The sequence below is a fragment of the Labeo rohita genome, chromosome 15, assembly GCF_022985175.1.
Source record: "Labeo rohita strain BAU-BD-2019 chromosome 15, IGBB_LRoh.1.0, whole genome shotgun sequence".
Classification (NCBI taxonomy): Eukaryota; Metazoa; Chordata; class Actinopteri; order Cypriniformes; family Cyprinidae; genus Labeo; species Labeo rohita.
Window position 1 is genome coordinate 12,949,341 of NC_066883.1, and position 21,434 is coordinate 12,970,774.

The 21,434-nt window shown below is 35.9% G+C and overlaps 2 protein-coding genes across 2 annotated transcripts in view; one reads left to right on the forward strand and one right to left on the reverse strand.

The window, feature by feature from the left end:
- tnfrsf19 (tumor necrosis factor receptor superfamily, member 19) overlaps nt 1-8,766 on the forward strand; it is a 42,982-nt gene extending 34,216 nt beyond the window's left edge. Inside the window, exons 7-10 of the mRNA XM_051130125.1 lie at nt 1,757-1,879; nt 2,103-2,205; nt 3,696-3,940; nt 7,918-8,766. Coding sequence (XP_050986082.1) covers nt 1,757-1,879; nt 2,103-2,205; nt 3,696-3,940; nt 7,918-7,922 — 476 coding nt within the window. The 3' untranslated portion in view covers nt 7,923-8,766. The remainder of the gene's footprint in view (nt 1-1,756; nt 1,880-2,102; nt 2,206-3,695; nt 3,941-7,917) is intronic.
- An 887-nt stretch (nt 8,767-9,653) lies between these two features.
- mipepa (mitochondrial intermediate peptidase a) overlaps nt 9,654-21,434 on the reverse strand; it is a 30,522-nt gene continuing 18,741 nt past the window's right edge. Inside the window, exon 19 of the mRNA XM_051130277.1 lies at nt 9,654-10,002. Within this exon, the coding sequence (XP_050986234.1) occupies nt 9,902-10,002 (101 nt within the window). The 3' untranslated portion in view covers nt 9,654-9,901. The remainder of the gene's footprint in view (nt 10,003-21,434) is intronic.

The window sequence follows — 21,434 nt, forward strand, 5'->3', positions numbered from 1 at the left end:
AGGCCTATTTCTCTCAAATACTGTTCACAAATCTGTCCAAATCTGTGTTAGTGAGCACTTCTTTGCCGAGATAATCCATCCACCTCACAGGTGTGGCATATGAAGATGCTGATTAGACAGCATGATTATTGCACAAGTGTGCCTTAGGCTGGCCACAATAAAAGGCCACTTTAAAATGTGCAGTTTTACTGTATTGGTGGGGTCCGGGGGGTCTGAAAACCAGTCAGTATCTGGTGTGACCACCATTTGCCTCACGCAGTACAACACATCTCCTTCGCATAGAGTTGATCAGGTTGTTGATTGTGGCCTGTGGAATGTTGGTCCACTCCTCTTCAATGGCTGTGTGAAGTTGCTGGATATTGGCAGGGGCTGGAACACGCTGTTGTATATGCTGATCCAGAGCATCCCAAACATGATCAATGGGTGACATGTCCGGTGAGTATGCTGGCAATGCAAGAACTGGGATGTTTTCAGCTTCCAGGAATTGTGTACAGATCCTTGCAACATGGGGCCATGCATTATCATGCTGCAACATGAGGTGATGGTCGTGGATGAATGGCACAACAATGGGCCTCAGGATCTCATGATGGTATCTCTGTGCATTCAAAATGCCATCAGTAAAATGCACCTGTGTTCATTGTCCATAACATACGCCTGCCCATACCATAACCCCACTGCCACCATGGCCCACTCGATCCACAACGTTGACATCAGCAAACCGCTCACCCACACAACGCCATACACGCTGTCTGCCATCTGCCCTGTACAGTGAAAACTGGGATTTATCCGTGAAGAGAACACCTCTCCAAAGTGTCAGACACCATCGAATGTGAGCATTTGCCTACTCAAGTTGGTTACGACGACGAACTGCAGTCAGGTCAAGACCCCGATGAGGACGAAAAGCATGCAAATGAGCTTCCCTGAGATGGTTTCTGATGGTTTGTGCAGAAATTCTTTGGTTATGCAAACCGATTGTTGCAGCAGCTGTCCAGGTGGCTGGTCTCAGACGATCTTGAGGTGAAAAAGCTGGATGTGGAGGTCCTGGGCTGGTGTGGTTACACGTGGTCTGCGGTTGTGAGGCCGGTTGGATGTCCTGCCAAATTCTCTGAAATGCCTTTGGAGACGGCTTATGGTAGAGAAATGAACATTCAATTCACGGGCAACAGCTCTGGTGGACATTCCTGCAGTCAGCATGCCAATTGCACGCTCCCTCAAAACTTGCGACATCTGTGGCATTGTGCTGTGTGATAAAACTGCACATTTTAGAGTGTCCTTTTATTGTGGCCAGCCTAAGGCACACCTGTGCAATAATCATGCTGTCTAATCAGCATCTTGATATGCCACACCTGTGAGGTGGATGGATTATCTCGGCAAAGGAGAAGTGCTCACTAACACAGATTTAGACAAATTTGTGAACAATATTTGAGAGAAATAGGCCTTTTGTGTACATAGAAAAAGTCTTAGATCTTTGAGTTCAGCTCATGAAAAATTGGGGAAAAAACAAAAGTGTTGTGTTTTTAATTTTGGTCAGTGTATATATATATATATATATATATATATATGTGTGTGTGTGTGTGTGTGTGTGTGTATATATATATATATATATATATATATTTATTTATATATATTATTTATTTTACCATGATTTAGGGTGTAAAAAAGTAGTTAATTATGGTGTTTTAAACTGTGTCTAATAATACAATAATGAAGCTTCACCACAGTTTTTTTTCTGTTGTTTCGTGTGCCGATGTCTCAGTTTCACTGAGGTCCCACGAGGGTCCTTATGTGGGGTCCGAGTTGTCTTGTCTGGATCGGAGGGTTCTGGAGTTTTCTCAGCGGCCTTGTTGTCACTGCCGTCACGGACCAGGACAGACCTGCGGTGAGTTTCGCTCTCCTATCAAAGTCTTGCTAACACGCTGCTGAATTGTTCGAGTGTGATGAGGAATAGTGTGTTCTTTCTGGAGCTCCTGGACGAGTCCAAACACATCAGTTAGCCAGTAATTATCTGTTAGATGAGCATTTCATTAATCACACAGAGTTCTGGAGTGTCACAGGAGTGCTGATTGTCATGATATTAGATTCATGTGTGGTTTGTTTTATAGGTACTGTACACCTGATCCCGTCTTTGTGCTGCGATGACACCTGGAGCCAGAGCCGCAGCCGAGAGACTCGTAATTTTCACTCTCACAACAGTCTGAATGAAGGGTGGGTCCGTCAACCAGATGCATTCACATTTAAATGAAGTTAAACGATCAGGTTTGGATCTGGGCCTCTTTATTCTGGCAGATCTGGGAGATTTAGATCAAATTCAACAGATTAATTTACAATCGCTGATAAAAATCAGTCTATTTTTAACATATTACACTACAAAAAGATTGGCAAGACTTTTTTTCACTTGTGCTCACCAAGGCTGCACTTATTTAATCAAAAGTACAGTAAAACAGTAATATTGTGAAATATTATTCGAATTTAAATGAACTGTTTTCAATTTTCATATATTTTAGAACATTATTTATTTCTGTGACACAAAACTGAATATTTAGCATCATTACTCCAGTCGTTAGTGTCACGCGATCCTTCAGAAATCATTCTAATATGCTGATTTGCTGCTTAAGAAACATTTACTATCATCATCTATGTTGAAAATATGTTGATTAATTTTTTTTTATGGAAACCTTGAAAATTTTTTAAGGATTGTTTAATGATGAGAAATATATGTATTTATTTATGTATGTATGTAACGTAATAACATAATAAATGTCTTTATTGTCACTTTTTAGCTATTTACATGTTTTCTTTTTAAATAACAAAGTGAGTAAAAAAAAAGTCATTTCTTATGAACAACGTATAAAAAAATATTGCATTATTGTGTCATTTCTAATAAAAAAGTATTACGTATTTTGCTACTTTTTTAAAAAGCAACATGATAGTTGGCTTGTATGTTACATTTTCTCATTTTCCATATTTTTATTTTATTGTTTTAATTTAATTTAATTTAATTTAATTTATTTTAATTTATATTTGTATTTTAGTTCCAATTAATTAATCAAATTATTGGTTAAATTATTATTTTATTTATTTATTTAATTTAATTTTATTTTAGTTTCAGTTAATTATTAAAAAAAAGTGTTATGTATTTTGATACGGTAGAACGTTTTAGCATTTTCTCATTTTCCATAGACAGATTTTTTATTTTATTTTATTTTATTTTCAGTTAATTAATAAAATTGTTGGTGAACAATATTCTAAAAAAGCAATATTACATTACTGTGTCTTTTGTAATAAAAAAGTATTACGTATTTTGCCACTTTTTAGAAAGTAACATGATAGTTGACTTTTGTTACATTTTCTCATTTTCCATAGACTTTATTTTATTTATTATTTACTTTTTGTTTTGTTTTATTTTATTTTTATTTATTTTATTTTTTTATTTAATTGTAGTTATTTTTGGTTATTTTATATTTTATTAATTTTTTTTAATTGTTTTTATTTAATTTTTATCTATTTCATTTTAGTTATTTTTTATTTTATATATATATATTTTTTTTTTTTTTTTTTGTTAGAATGGTATTATTTTATAGAGTAATGTGGGTATTGTGTAAATATTTTTTAATTATTCCTATATTTTACCTGTTCAGCTCAATGCCCCCATTGAGCTCCATGAAATTTGACATGGTATTTTTTTGTCCAAACAGACTGATGAATCCATCACTTGGAAGCAGCCAGGCAGATGTGGGCTGTGCACCTGATGAGGCCTGGCCGCTCGTTCAGACCTTCGCAACCTCAGATTATCCCCAGTGCGGCTCCGAGTCCACACAGAGATGCTCCTCGTGCGACGAGGAAGAGGAACGAGACCTGCAGAGCTCAAGCATGACCCCAGCTGAACCTGAGGATGGGTCAAACCATCGCCTCCTACAGCCACAGCTGTCTGCAACTGAAGGTGAGCGAAGCTTCAGGATTAAACTCAACTAATCAGTCCAAAGTAATTCACAGAAAACTCACTACAGGGACAAACTTTCTGTGGATGATTGAGCTTTGCAATCACAGGAATAAGTTACATTTCGAAATATATTAAAATAGAAAAGAATTATTTTAAATTGGAATATTTCACAATATGAGAGTTTTTACTGTATTTTTGATCAAATAAATGCAGACTTGGTGAGTTCTTTCAAAAACATTAAAAATGTTACCAACCACAAACTTAACCATTAATATTAACCAAGATGAATAAATGCTGTAAAAGTATTGGTCATTGTTAGTTCAAGATACCTAATGCATTAACTAATGTTAACGAGTTTAATCTTATTGTGAAGTTTTGCTAAAGGAAAAAAAAAAAAAAATCAAGGGAAGTCTTTAGATTTATTGTTAATACGGCTTATAAAAGGAATTATATTAACAATCAATCAAAATTTCGCAATAGAATTTCCAAAGAATTCAAGCCGTGAGCCGAATGAAAGCGGAGATGTTGAAACACTCCACTTCTGTCTTCATTTACGTGAGCCAAAGCAAATGAGCAACTGACAAACTGTCGATGCCATCAAGAGCCGAGGGTGGTGTGTGTAAACATGCGATCACAGGAAACAAAAGCCTTATGGTAAAAAGCCGAACATGAAAGGAACAAATTATTCAGTTTCCTTTGAAACGCATAAAAGGGCCCTTTGTCAAACAACGTTGCTGGTGTGAAACACGTGAAGTCATGCCTTTCCTACTTTGTTACCCTTCAAAATGTCGCCAGATAGTAGCGAGCTTTAAACAAGATGAATCAAAATGTTTGGAATTAAAAGGTTACACGGATTTCTGTTTTTTGTTTCAAGTGTTTAACCTTGACATGTGGGATTAGAAACCAAAAAGGAAGCCGACAGCAGTGTTTAAACAAAGTTGTTATTAAGTTATTCCAAATTTGAACATTTCGACTTCGTTCTCGTAACATTTCGACTTTGTTCTCGTAGCATTTCGACTTCGTTCTGGTAACATTTCGACTTCGTTCTCGTAACATTTCGACTTCGTTCTCATAGCATTTCGACTTCGTTCTCGAAACAGTTTGACTTCGTTCTCGTAACATTTCGACTTCGTTCTCATAACATTTCGACTTCGTTCTGGTAACATTTTGACTTCGTTCTCATAGCATTTCGACTTCATTCTCGAAACAGTTCGACTTTGTTCTCGTAACATTTTGACTTCGTTCTGGTAACATTTCGACTTCGTTCTCATAAAAATTTCGACTTCGTTCTGGTAACATTTTGACTTCGTTCTCATAGCATTTCGACTTCATTCTCGAAACAGTTCGACTTTGTTCTCGTAACATTTTGACTTCGTTCTGGTAACATTTCGACTTCGTTCTCGTAACATTTCGACTTTGTTCTCGTAGCATTTCGACTTTGTTCTGGTAACATTTCGACTTCGTTCTCGTAGCATTTCGACTTTGTTCTGGTAACATTTCGACTTCGTTCTTGTAACATTTCGACTTTGTTCTCGTAACATTTCGACTTCGTTCTGGTAACATTTCGACTTCGTTCTCGTAGCATTTCGACTTCGTTCTGGTAACATTTCGACTTCGTTCTCGTAACATTTCGACTTCGTTCTCGTAGCATTTCGACTTTGTTCTTGTAGCATTTCGACTTCGTTCTCGGAGCATTTCGACTTCGTTCTCGTAGCATTTCGACTTCGTTCTCAAAACATTTCGACTTTGTTCTCGTAGCATTTCGACTTTGTTCTCGTAACATTTCGGCTGTGTTCTCGTAGCATTTCGACTTCGTTCTCGAAACAGTTCGACTTCGTTCTCGAAACATTTCGACTGTGTTCTCGTAGCATTTCGACTTCGTTCTCATAACATTTCGACTTCGTTCTCGTAACATTTTGACTTCGTTCTCATAGCATTTCGACTTCGTTCTCAAAACATTTCGACTTTGTTCTCGTAGCATTTCGACTTCGTTCTCGAAACATTTCGACTGTGTTCTCGTAGCATTTCGACTTCGTTCTCATAGCATTTCGACTTCGTTCTCAAAACATTTCGACTTTGTTCTCGTAGCATTTCGACTTCGTTCTGGTAACATTTCGACTTCGTTCTCGTAGCATTTCGACTTCGTTCTCGAAACAGTTTGACTTCGTTCTCGTAGCATTTCGACTTCGTTCTGGTAACATTTCGACTTCGTTCTCATAGCATTTCGACTTCATTCTCGAAACATTTCGACTTTGTTCTCGTAACATTTCGACTGTGTTCTCGTAGCATTTTGACTTCGTTCTCGAAACATTTTGACTGTGTTCTCGTAGCATTTCGACTTCATTCTCGAAACAGTTCGACTTCGTTCTCGAAACAGTTCGACTGTGTTCTCGTAGCATTTCGACTTCGTTCTCGTAGCATTTCGACTTCGTTCTCAAAACATTTCGACTTTGTTCTCGTAGCATTTCGACTTTGTTCTTGTAGCATTTCGACTTCGTTCTCGGAGCATTTCGACTTCATTCTCATAACATTTCGACTTCGTTCTCGAAATATTTTAGTCAAAATATTTCAAGAACAAAGTCGAAATGTTTCGAAAATAAAGTTGAAATGTTAGATTTTTAATCGTTGATTTTTTTTTTTTTTTTTTTTACTTTTACGTGGCACTAAAACGCCGTTGTACTGCATCAAGCTGTTGTTGCAACTAAAAATAACTTCCATTTATAGTGTTAACTATTCATTATCTATACAATGAATATCTATAACTTTATCAAAGTTTTTACTGCTGACTCAAAAAAAAAAGAATTTTGTCGTCATCTAATGGTGGAACAATGACTGAACACTATAATTACTTTTTTTTAGGTTATTATTTATAGAATAATAATATTTAAAAAACAACAACAACAACATCAACAGCCATCATAAAAGTTGCTAGGCAATTCAGCCAAAAGTACAAAGGCAGCGCTCTGATATACAGCATTAAATTTACATAAACATGAGATTTTGCCAAAACTATCTTCTCTGGAACCAATTATAGATTTAAGGACCACAGACTAACATTAGATTTACCCATAATGAATTCTATCTCATGTTTAACCACTACAGAAACATCAGAGCCAGTGGTAAATTCCAGAAGATCTGGCCGAGGTGAGGCACTCTCAGGCGGTTTAATGAGCGTAGAATGGCCACTGACCATCTGGAGCTCACATGTCCGGAAAAACACAACACAATTTTTCAAATAGATGTTATCTTTATTAACAAACTGCATATTTAAACTGGAAACTAGTACATTCTCCCTGGAAAACCTCTTAAAACTACATTCTGTGACACAAAAACAGTAATATTTATAAAATGATACCGGGTTTGGGCGTCCGTTATGACACTCGCTTTAAGTATCGCACTATTATCAGCCAATCAGATTCGAGCTGTTGTATAAGGAACATTTTTTTTTTGACAGATTGTCAAGGCTGTTCTTGTCCATATAATGAAAACAACAGTTGACTGTCAAAGCCATCCTAGGTGTATATGACTTTCTTCTTTCAGACGAATACAATCAGAGATATATTAAAATGTTTTGGCTCTTCCAAGCATTGTAATGGCAGTGAATGGGCGTTGAGAGTTTCAGTCCAATAAACTGCATCCATCCATCATAAAAAGTACTCCACTCAGCTTCTGGAGGTTAATAAAGGCCCTAACGATGTGTTCGTGTAAGAAAAATATCCATATTTTAAACTTTATAAACCATAATCTCTAGCTTACGCTAACTGATGTGCAGTTGAAAGTCCCAGTCACTTACTAAAAAAAAAAAAGGAAAAAAAAAGTGAACTGTCCCTTTAAGAGACAAGGCCAAATCTTGCTGTGCCTGTGCTAATTCACTTAAATTAAGAGATGTCATGGGACACGTTTTAATTTACTTGGACTAATTCAGTGACAAGCGAAATTAACAAGTTTGTTCTTGTGCTCTTTTTGTCTCGTTCCAGGATGACCTGCTCTTATCTCACCTGTTGTTGGTCTCTGAGAGCCACTCTGGAGGTAGAAAGAGCAAAGGAAGATTCCACCTCAGATTACTTCAGGCCACACACACACTGAGAACGTGTGTTTTGCCGTCTTTCTCCAGCCGTGTGTGACGCTCGCCAGCAGCGGCCTAAAGAGACTTTATTAATGTGTAAACAAAACCACACAAGACAAAAGATTGCTGTCTTTTGTAAAGAAAGCACTAGATGTTTAGTTATGTACCCCAGCACTGACTACCTGTTGAGGTGGGTTGAAGTTATGGTTCAGCTGCAGGTATAAGTTGCAGTTGACCTGAATGGTCTGCATTGCTCTTTGCAGTACATTCCAGTTCCATAGATTAAACTGAGCATGTTTGTGTGTGTGAGCTTGAGAGTGTTGAACTGTAGATATTGTATTATAGGAAACAGAAGGACAATATTTTTATAATGTAGATACTCATCTTGTGCCTTCACTCTTGCTTTTCGTAATGATGTATGGTGAACTCATGCAAACCGTATGAATTTTATTGCTCATCAAATTTGTAAATAAAACTTTATAAGCATTGGTGGAGTATTTAATGACAATAAAATGTCATGCACAAATATAATGTCATTTTATGACAACATATTTCATACTCTCATTACATTAAAAAAAAAAAAAAAAACATTTTGCACACACACACACACACACACACACACAGGTTTGTTTTTGTGAATTGTGGGAACATTCCATAGGCGTAATGGTTTTAATACTGTACAAACCATAATTTCTATCGCCCTACACCAAAACCTTGCCCTCGCAAGAAACTGCACATTTTTACTTTCTCAAAAAAACAAAAAAAACTCATTCTGTATGATTTATAAGCCTTTAAATAAATTGGGACATGGTGCAATGTCCTCATAAGTCGCCCTCTCCTTGTAATACCTATGTCATCTCATGTCATTATACAAATATGTCACAAAAACATGCACACACACACACACACACATATATATAGAAAATTTTCTATTATTTAATTATTATTTTTGGATATTTTCAATATGCAACAAACACAAATTATATTACATATATATAATTTATTTATGTGTGTGTGTGTGTATATATATATATATATATATATATTCTATATTTTTATATATACACACACATTAGTGTACAAATTAATATTTTTGTCCTTTTTTATTTTGTATGAACATATATCTATGAAAAAGAAAATTAAATCTAACAATATAAAATCATATCACAAACACACACACACACACACACATACATACATACATACATACATATACATACATACATACATACACATACACACACATATATATATATATATATATATATATATTCAGAAAAAATTCAGAAATTCAGTGTTTGTATGTTTAAATTTATATATAATTAATTTAATAATTAAAAGCTATATATATATATATATATATATATATATATATATATCTTTTAATAATTAATTATTAAATTAAATATATATAAATTTAAACATACAAACACTTCATCTCCACATTCAATAAAAATATTACTTTTACTTTGTATTACACTATATTGTTATAAATATATTATTAAAAAGCACAGGAATGATACCAATGTTTTATTAAATGATTAACCATTATTGTATTTAATAACTAATTTTAATAATTACATGATTGTATTTAGTAATAATTACATGTAGTACCACCAATGTTGTATGATGTATAAACACTTAATATTTCTTCTGCATTTAAAAAAAAAAAAAGTGTCACAAAGCAAACAAATAGAACACAAATAAATGTCTTTTTCCTTTTTCTGAATTTTGATGTAAAACATGTCTTGAGATTTACTTACACTGTTGTGAGATCAGTTCAGTTTTGCTTCATAAATTCAGTCCTTTTTCAAAACACAAACACTGATTGTTCACCCAGTTACAAAGACTGATTACTGTGAGGAAGATAAAGTTATACTGCTATGAAAAATCCCTCAGCCCTCTGAGTCCATGATGAAAGTTTCAAAGTCAGGGTCCAGATCAGACACGAGGGCGGTGACAAAGTCCTCGATGGAGGGTCTTTTCTGCAACATGCCTGGACATGAAACAAAAGGGGCAAATTCCAGTTACATACACTCTCTCAAGTTCAAGCAAGATGATTTTCCCACATTATTGGCTTTTTTAGTTAAACGTTTTCCTTATACTTTGCATTGAATAATGTTGACTTCAAAGACGTGCTGTAAATCTAAGCAGCATTTACACTGGCAGAGAAGCAGCATTTAAAAGGGTAGAGGTGTTATCTTTCCAGTGTTACATTATAAAGTGACAATATCGTCTTCCACAGGTTGACACATATCCTGCCTCGCTCAGTGAATGCAGTGCAGCCAATATCAGTGTGTGTCGTCCTGCTAAACTGTGCGCACTCGATTTACAATTCCTCTCTGCTGGCGCTTTGAAGTCTGCTCATTTCCCCTTGTAGATCTGCCAATGTAAATAGGCCCTCCTCCCTTCCCCCTCTTTCCTGCATGGGTCACCTCTAAAACACACACACACACACACACACACACACACAGAGAAGGCCAAGTCCACACAGCAAAAGGCTGCACTGAAACCTCATGCAACTTTGACCTGCAAACCCTTCTCTGTACATCTATTTCCCAATAAATAAATAATAAAACGAAACAATTTTAACAAGACATGCATAATTAGTAGTGTAAATATTTGCTCTGACGATGATTTGATTGTGATTCTGTAGTAAATTATGAGATGAAAATCTGAAATCTGGTCACAATCACAATATGGCTTTATTTGATTCAATTATCTCCCTCCGATTCATAATAATATATATACACCGGATGTTGATTTGCACAGAGCCCCTGAAGGGACATGCTGGAAAAAATAAGTATAGCATTCCTACTTCTCTCGCAAAATTATTGTGTTCCCTTGAGAAAACGTTCACTTGCAAAACATTTACATTCTTTCGCAAAACATTTTTATTTCTTAGCAAAATGTGCTCCCTTGAGAAACTTTACATTCTCTTGCAAAACATTTGAGTTGCCAAAAAACTTTGCGTTCTCTTGCAACAAGTGCATTATCTTGCAAAAGTATTGTGTTCCACGAGCAACTTAGCATTCTCTTGAGAAACTTCTGCATTCCCTTGGGAAAATGTTCTCTTGCAAAACATTTGCATTCTCTCGAAAAAGAATTGCATTCTCCCAAGGAAGTGTTTACATTTCTTTGCAAAACTCTGCATTCTTTTGAAAATGTATAATTATTTTTATATCATCATATTTAAATTTCTATTACTGTAATCTGCTTTCTATTCTATTACTATAACAGATTATATTAATACAAAAAAAAAAAATAATAAATTAAATAAATTAAAAAAAAACTTAAAAAATTAAATATATGCACACAGGGGTGTAACGATACATGTATTCATACCGAACCGTCACGATACGGGCTTCTCGGTTCGGTGTATGAGGCCTTACAATGAATACAGGCAATTCACCCTCAATCAAGAAGGGGGCGCCGGAGTAATGCAACGCTGTTTGATAACCGACCGCAGAAGAACAGCGAATGCCAGGAGTTGCGCACTTGAAAACAAAGCCCACTAGACAGTGGTCATGTTTCCATTACAGATTTGCGCAAAATTTTGGCGATACTTTATAAATGTCGATAAAAAAGTATTGCGAAATGACAACGTTTCAATTAATCGATGTTATGCGACTAAAACGTAATTTGTTCCTCTCGCGATAAGTCATGACAATGGATTTTGGTGGGATTTGGATGGATTTCGGCTTTATTTCATCGAAAGAGGTGTATGCGTGTATCTTTACAGAAGCAGCGCGGAGAGCCGCTTCAGAAACGTGTATGATGCTGCTGGTATAAACATAACATCGGCTCCGGTGACCGTGTCGGAGCCATTACGCGCCGCAGATGCGTGCAGCATACATAGTCTAAGCATTAATATGAGGGAAAGCCCCTTATACTTGAAAGCAGCTACATGTGAAGTGTTTCTTGGAGTTTATAGTACATTGTAGAATAATTATATGCCTGTTTACATATGCCATGTGACCTGTAATGCGAAAAATCCATTTCCATTGCAGTTTTGCGAAATATTCCTTTTTCGAATTGCCTGAAAACCAACTCATGCGAGCGTAAAAACGTTTTCGCAAATTTAAATTGTGAATTGAAAATACGCCTAATGGAAACGCGTGAATTGCGCAAAAACTCCCATATATCGCAAAAACATTTTTGAGCTCGCATGAGGTGGTTTTTCAGGCAATTAAAAACGTGGCTGCCTTAAAATTTTAAGTTCAGTCAACTCAAAAAAGTTTATTCAACTTGAAATGTTAAATTATACTAAGTGATATTTGAGTTGAATCAACTTAAAATTTTAAGGCAGCTGGGTTACTTACCCATCTGTTAAGTTTAGCAAACACAAATATCTAAGTTGTTACTTAGTACAACTTAACATTTCAAGTTGACTAAACTTATTTTAGTTACCAGAGCTTAAAATTTTAAGGCAGCAGGGTAACAAATTATTTTATGCTATGTTATGTTACATTATGTTTGCTAAACTTAACAGATGGGTAAGTAACCCAGCTGCCTTAAAATTTTAAGTTGATTCAATTCAAATATATAAGTTGTTACTTAGTATAATTTAACATTTCAAGTTGAATAAACTTTTGACTGAACTTAAAAATTTTAAGGTAGCCAGGTTACAAATTATTTTAAGTTGACTCAACAAATAGTTTTTTACAGTGTATATCCCAAAAAAGTTTTTCAGGCTCACATGAGGTGTTTTTTCAGGCAATTTGAAAAATGAATATTTCGCAAAACTGTAATGGAAAACTGTATTTACAGGTCACATGGCATATATCAAAAGTCAGACGATCATTCTTCAATTTACTATAAACTCCAAGAAACACTTCATACGTAGCAGTTCTCAAGTATAAGGGGCTTTCCCTGATATTAATGCTATTAATGCTGCACGCACCTGCGGCGTGTAACGGCTCCAACATGGTCACCGGAGCTGATGTTATGTTTATACCAGCATCTTCGCACACGTTTCTGAAGCAGCTCTTCACGCTGCTTCTGTAAAGATACATACATATGCCTCTTTCGATTAAACAAAGCCAAAATCTGTCCAAATCCCACCAAAAACCGTTGCCATGACTTATAGCAAGAGGAACAAATTATGTTTTAGTCGCACAACATCAAATAATGGAAACGTTGTCATTTCGCAATACTTTTTTATGGACATTTATAAAATATCGCCAAATCTGTAATGGAAACACGCCTACACTGTAAAAAATAAAAAAACACAATTTGTTGAGTCAGCTTAAAATAATTTGTTACCCTGCTGCCTTAAAATTTTAACTTCAGTCAACTAAAATAAGTTTATTCAACTTGAAATGTTAAGTTGTACTAAGTAACAACTTAGATATTTGTGTTTGCTAAACTTAACAGATGGGTAAGTAATCCAGCTGCCTTAAAATTTTAAGTTGATTCAACTCAAATATCTAAGTTGTCACTTAGTATAATTTAACATTTCAAGTTGAATAAACTTTTTTTGAGTTGACTGAACTTAAAATTTTAAGGCAGCCAGGTTACAAATCATTTTAAGTTGACTCAACAAATTGTTTTTTACAGTGTACTGACAAAAGAGTATAACGAAACTTTAAAGGCTTGCACACTCAACTGTTTACGAAATGAAGCTTTGTGCTCTTGTGTCCTACCTTTCTCATTCGGCACAAATCCAAATATTCCATATTTTCATATTGATGATGCATAAACGCTAACGCGTTCCTACGGTGACACTGTGAGGCGGGCGCGCTCATGTATATGTTTTGTGTTTGTGTGCACTGGCGCATTACTTCAGCTTGCCTTACACCAGCAAAATCAACTTAAACAAAAAACAAACAGGATGTCGCTTCTGCCATTTGAGTTTCCTTTCTGTCACAAAAGCGGGTGGATCCATACGCAAGCTTTTATTGACTTTAGACAGAGACATGGTCATAAATAGGCTGGGTCGAACACAGGCAAACAGGTATACAGGCAGCAAGACACAAGAGTATTCTGTGAAACAGGCAAGGGTTGATAAACGGTGAACGTAATCCAGGGGGCTAGCAGCGAAACAAACAAGACAAGATAACTCGGCTAGGAAACAGGACTCGAAAGACAAAATAAGAAATAACTAGAACTAGGAAGTGGCTCCGTAATGCAGCTAACACAAGACAAGTGCTAAACACTGTACAATACTCGGCCCAGAATAGTGGGAAGGACTCGTATTTATGCTGTTCGTGATTGGCTGCAGCTGTGAGCGCAGTGAGTGAGGTGGAGCATGGGAAAGGTAGTCCGGGTAGTAGTGCAACAGTCCGTGTAGTGGCAAGGCGACCTCTGGTGGCGAGTGGACCAAAGATCAGGTGACACCCAATATAATAATTGTCATATAGCTGTGCCCTTCAGCAAGAAAATATAGCCAAATATAACAAAGTTATCAAACACTAAAATCTAAATGAAATAAAAGATAAAGCTTAAAACTACAGAAGTTATTGATTTCCTCTTTTTTAATTTTGTTTTTTGATTAACAGACATCACAGCAGCTGTTATTAGGACATTTTGGCTGCTGTTACTTTGCTGAACTTGAAGCAGATCTAAATGCGACTCTTAAATAATAAACACTTACATGCACAGTTTTAAGGGAGCTTTAGTCATCTTTTCTGTAACGTCATGACTTAACTGACGACATAACTACATACTTGTAGCTTCATTTGGGTTTTAATACGATACAGCGCTTTAATAGGCTATAGCCTAATACAGCATGCGCTGGCATATTTGTGCGTGCACTTGAAGAGCACGTGGTAGGAGCACAGTATAGTGGCTGACAGGACAGGAAGATGTTTTTACTGATATATGACCAGACAACACCTCATCTGACCGCAGTTCAATGATGTTCTACTGAAGCTTCTCCTCACCGGTACCATTTCCGTGCTCGCTGGCGCCTGGCGCTGAGGTGACGTTGGAGCGCACGTCTGAAAAGTCTCCCATTTGACGTGGTCGTTATTATGTTCTGCCTCTAAATGTGTCTAAAAACGCAATTCTTTAGCGGTTGTGGATGGGGTGGCCAAACCTAGCCCCGCCCCTGCGTTAATTGCGTTAAATATTTTTAACGCATTAAAATTAAAAAAATAATCGCCTGCTAATTTTGACACCACTAATGTATTTTATATATATTTATATTTATATTTATATTTATATATATATGTGTGTGTGTGTGTGTGTGTGTGTGTGCACCTGGTATTTATCACGTTATGGGGACCAAATGTCCCCACAAGGATAGTAATACCAGTAAATTTTGACCTTGTGGGGACATTTGTGAGGTCTCCATGAGGAAACAGGCTTATAAATCATGCAGAATGAGTTTTTTTGAGAAAGTAAAAGTGTGCACAGTCTCCTGTGAGGGCTAGGTGTAGGTGTAGGTGTAGGGTAGGTGTAGGGCGATAGAAAATAGGGTTTGTACAGTATAAAAACCATTACGCCTATGGAATGTCCCCATAAAACATGTAAACACAACATGTGTATGTGTGTGTGTGTGTGTGTGTGTGTGTGTGTATGTGTATATATAGTTTTATCGTTTTTATTTTGTATGAATGTATAAATACACACACAATTTTCTATTTAATTATATATATGTGTTCCCTTGAGAAAATGTTCTCTCAAAACATTTACATTCTCTTCCAAAAGTATTGCGTTCTCCCGAGAATGTTTCCATTTTTTTGCAAACATTTCAATTCTTTCTCAAAGTATTGCGTTCCCTTGAGGAACTTCGCATTCTCTCATGATCTTGCAAAAGTATTGCATTCCCCATGCAACTTTGCATTTTCTAGAAAAATGTTTGCGCTCCCTCTCGCAAAGCATTTGGATTCGCTCGCAAAAGTATTGCGTTGTCCCAGTGATGTTTGCATTGCAAACATTTTAATTCTTTTAAATATTGCATTCCTCCAAGAAACTTTACATTATCTCTGAAAAATGTTGTGAGACAATGCAGAAGCACTGATATATATCTTTTCCTGCCATCTCATATTTTCCCATCATCATGTCCCCTTATGGGCTCTGTAGATTTAGGATCTGGATTTGGTGGGTTTTTAAGCGTAAGCTGCCAAATAGCTGCCAGGTGGTTTCTGACCTACTTGACATGACTCGGGCATGAAAGATACAGAGAGACTAGTAATAAAACCTGCTGCTTATATCATCACCTGTCTGACTTTAGCTGCTGACATTATGTCGATAAAAGTATTATCACCTCCAGCTCTACACATTACTATACTCATATATTTTGTTTTTGTTTTTTTAAGCTGAATGCTACAGCCACAGATTCTGTTCAGAGCGCTAAAGATGTAAGACGGACTATCGCTTTAATCTCTGAGTGAATCACACAAGGACTAGACGTCTCCAGCTTCAATAGCACTTTCTATAATGATGCCAATTTCCTGAGCACACTCTAGAGGGGATTCTGACTAAAACCCAATCCAGACTCACATTTTTTCCTTTTCTAAAACAAAAAAATATACAAATTATGGCCATATCCAGTGAGAATTAAGATATCAGATAAACGTCCAGGAATGAGCTTTACATTTCTGATGTCAAAGAGTTGGCCTATATTATTGTTTCCTTTGATCTCTGGAATGATCTAGATCAGTGGTTCCCAACCACGTTCCTGGAGGCCCCCCAACACTGCACATTTTGCATCTCGTCTTTGTCTGACACACCCATTTCAGGTCTTGGGAGTCTCTACTAATGAGCTGATGATCTGAATTAGGTGTGTTTGATTAAGGAGACATGGAAAACATGCAGTGTTGGGTGGCCTCCAGGAAAGTGGTTGGGAACCACTGATCTAGATCATATAGATCAATTAAAATGCATCAGTGTTTTGAGCTATTTGAGTTTTTTTTTTTAAATGTCTTACAACTTCTATGCAACTTACACTGACCAAAATTCTAAATGCAACACTTTTGTTTTTGCCCCCATTTTTTATGCTTTTCAGCTGAACTCAAAGATCTAAGACTTTTTCTATGTACACAAAAGGCCTATTTCTCTCAAATATTGTTCACAAATCTGTCTAAATCTGTGTTAGTGAGCACTTCTTTACCGAGATAATCCATCCACCTCACAGGTGTGGCATGTCAAGATGCTGATTAGACAGCATGATTATTGCACAGGTGTGCCTTAGGCTGGCCACAATAAAAGGCCAGTCTAAAATGTGCAGTTGTACTGTACCGGGGGGGTGGGGATGGGGTGTTTGGGTGGTATCGTATATGCTGATCCAGAGCATCCCAAACATGCTCAATGGGTGACATGAGTATGCTGGCCATGAAAGAACTGGGATGTTTTCAGCTTCCAGGAATTGTGTATAGATCTTTGCAACATGGAGCCATGCATTATTGTGCTGCAACATGAGGTGATCATCACGGTATCTTTGTGCATTCAAAATGCCATCAATAAAATGCACCTGTGTTCGTTGTCTATAACATGCGCCTACCCATACCATAACCCCACCGCCACCATGGGCCATCAGCAAACCGCTCACCCAAACAACGCCATACACACTGTCTGTCATCTGCCCTGTACAGTGAAAACTGGGATTCATCCGTGAAGAGAACACCTCTCCAAAGTGCCAGATGCCATCGAATGTGATTGCAAAAGTTGGTTATGACGACGAACTGCAGTCAAGTCGAGTCCCCGATGAGGACGACGAGCATGCAGATGAGCTTCCCTGAGACGGTTTCTGACCGTTTGTGCAGAAATTCTTTGGTAATGCAAACCGATTGTTGCAGCAGCTGTCCAGGTGGCTGGTTTCAGACAATCTTGAGGTGAAGATGCTGGATGTGAAGGTCCTGGGCTGGTGTGAAGACGGCTTATGGTAGAGAAATGAACATTCAATTCACGGGCAACAGCTCTGGTGGACATTCCTGCAGTCAGCATGCCAATTGCACGCTCCCTCAAAAGTGAGGTGTGAGGTGAGATGGATGGATTATTTCAGTAAAGGAGAAGAGCTCACTAACACAGATTTAGACAGAGCAATATTTGAGAGAAATAGGCCTTTTGTGTATATAGAAAAAGTCTTAGATCTTTGAGTTCAGCTCATGAAAAATGGGGGCAAAAACAAAAGTGTTGCGTTTATAATTCTGGTCAGTGTACTAAAGGTCACGTAAATGCCTTAAACTTTTGTTTATCAAACTTTTGTTTTATGTGCATGCGAGAAGTGCTTTTTTTTTTTGTAATAGTCGTAGGGCAAAAACTCCATAAATGCAGTTATGCCCTAAAATTCAAGATATTGTGTGTATAAATTGTGTGTTTTTGCTAAATTTTGCAGAGAACATATATAACCTTTGAAGCCATAGCAGAATTGTTACACATCTCCGAGCAACACAGTGGTGTTTAGCTTCTGAATGAATCCGCGTTTTGAACGAATCATGTGAACAGTGACTCAAAGGCCCATTCCTAATGAGAGTCGTTTACTGGATTCCTGAATGAATTACTCATTTGAACTAATCGAATGATTCATAAATACATTTACTGCCACCTGCTGGCAGATTTAGCTTCTTATTTAGAGTATCATTAAAACAAACAAACAAACAAATATTAATAATTCTGGCATTTACACACCCTTATGTCGTTTTAAACCTTTATTATTAAATTTATTTATATTATTTATATTATTATTACTATTATTAATATTATTATTATTATTATTATTATTAAATTTAATATAATCGACACATCATGAAATTATATTAAACATTTTAATCGACCGACAGCCCTAATATATATTTAAAAAATATCAAGAAAATAATATAAATAAAATTTAAAGAAAAAAAAGCTACCCATGATCAAAGGTCTTGTGACAAACAACCCCACTACTAAAGTTTAATCCTACCACTGAGGAATAATTATTCTTTTCCATGTGGGAACATGATTAAACAGTTGATGGGATCAAACATTTGCAAGGAAGGATGGACTAATGTCACCATATTTATCAGTGCAGGTGTACTGTGTGTGTTTTATTATGAATCAAAGGGACTTTCTAGTTGAAGAAGCCCTGAACAATCCAGCTGTGTGTGCTTTGAAATGGAGGTCAACCACAGAACGAATGTCCGACATGCCTTTTCAAACAACTTCCCTTCACAGACAGCTTCATTTATCTGAGGAGAACAAGAGGATGAGGACACTCTCTGTGATTGGCCAGAAGAGCTCCTGACTGAGATTTGAGGATGATGAAACTAAAGACACATCAAAGTGAGGCAGGCTCATCTCTCCTCAATTAATCCCTGTTTAAACGCCGCTCTTTGGCTCCTGTGCCGCGCGCCACACCTTGTGCAGTTACGTGGGCACACAGACATGGTGGAACATGACTCAGGTAGTGCTGGTTTGGGTTTCATGTGAAACAGGACAGGGTTATCACGAGGTCAAACGAGGACTTGACATAAGATACTATATGAGGTCTTATGCAACCAAATCGAGTTCATTGTTTTGTTATGTGCTCCTAAAACGGCATAGACTGAGTTGCAGATGTCTTGGTTTCTATGAATGCTGCTTTGACTCAGGTTGAGCAATGTTTAAAGACTGAGAAGATAATTACAACCTCCCTCCCAGCAGATGAAGAGATTTTCTGGTTACTCCACGGCTTTGACGTGCGCCTGCATTTGTAACTATTTGAAACATGTCACAAGTTGAAAGCAATAAGCTCATGATTTACCTGAAGGCTGAAATTACTTCATCATCGACTCTGTAATTAAAACTGGAGGTTTCAAAGCCTTGTCAAAAAAATAAAAAGGAAGCTCTTATTTCAAGGATTATGCCACTGTGTATGTGAATCATGTGGCTTAAGGTCTGTTCAACTATGAAAACTTTGGAAATCACAGAATTCTGACTTTTTTCCCCCTCAGATTTTGAGGATACATCTCACTATTTTGACTCCTCATAAATATTTTTATTAGAATAAAAATATTGAAAATTACTTCCAACTTTTTGATCTCAATTCTGAGTTTACAGAGTTTATAAGCAGGGCTGCACATAAGTGGTCCGCAGGTATGCATGCACAACCAAAAGAAAATGCGCTGTGTAAATAAGTTCAGAGCGCGCATTTGCGTACCAACATGGTTGACAGCTGCTAATGCACAATTACCATTTTAGACTGACAAACTGTAAATACTGTATGAGATTTCTATTCGAACTGAAAGCATAATTCTAAATAAATAAAGTCCAATGATATTATTATCACGATTATTAATTTTTTATATTTATTGGGTCACGCTATGTGAAGTGTGAGGACCAAACCAAATCTACAGTACCCTTATGAGAACTACGCTTAAAAAAAAAAAAAAAAAAAAAAAAAACCTCATGTGCACTCCTGTTTATAAAGCAATTCAGAGTTTTTAGAGTTTTTAGAGATAAGAAGTCACAATTACTTTTTAAATTTGTTTGTTTAGTGGCAGAAATAAGCTTAAAAAAAATTAGTAAAAAGTTGAAAAAATAAACATATTTAGTATATCTTGTTCTTAAGCACATGAGATGATCACATCTGTTTGTACACACACACACACACACACACACATATATATATATATATATATATATATATATATATATAAACAAAAGTTAACAATGAAAAATAGCTAAAGTAAGTATTGTATATAATTTTATAATACTCATATATAATAACTAAATAAATACATATAAATATATGTAATATCCCCCCCAAAAATCTAAATCTTACCAACCTCAAACTTTTGAACAATACCAATACAAAAAAAAGTTAATATTAAATCAATTATAAAAAAATATATAAATAAAAATGCAAAAATATAAATAATATTCCAAGTGGTAAAGTTTATATTCTTTTTAAAAATATAAAAGGTAGTTGGGTCTTTTTAATCTCACAATTCTGACTTTTTTCTTGCAATTGTGAGTCACAACTCTGAGTTTACAGCGATAATAAACCAAGATATTTTTTTTTTTTCTTTCAGAATTGTGGGATAAGTCACAATTATTATTTTTTTTTATTGATTTATTCTGTGGCAGAATTAAGCTCTCATAAATTTGAGTAAAAATTGAAAATAAAAATAAGCATATTCCATATATCATGTGAGGCATTATTTGAATGAAACGTTTGTACAAACAGTTTACATAGTTAATGATACAAATTATCGGACTATTAAATAATGCAGAATCTGAAACATTACAAAGTTTCTACAAAAATTAATGCATTTGCTTAAGAATACAGCAAAAATAGTAATATTGTGAAGTAATTTGACAATTTAACATAACAGTTATCCATTTATTATTATTTATTATTTATTCTTATTACTATTATTATATTTTCGATACATTTTCAGGAGTCAGAATTCAGATTCACATTTTCAGAACTCCAGAGGTCATTTTAATATGCTGATTAATATGCTGTAAATAATTTTATACTGAAACTTTTAAACCTTACTATTTTATTACTATATTACAATA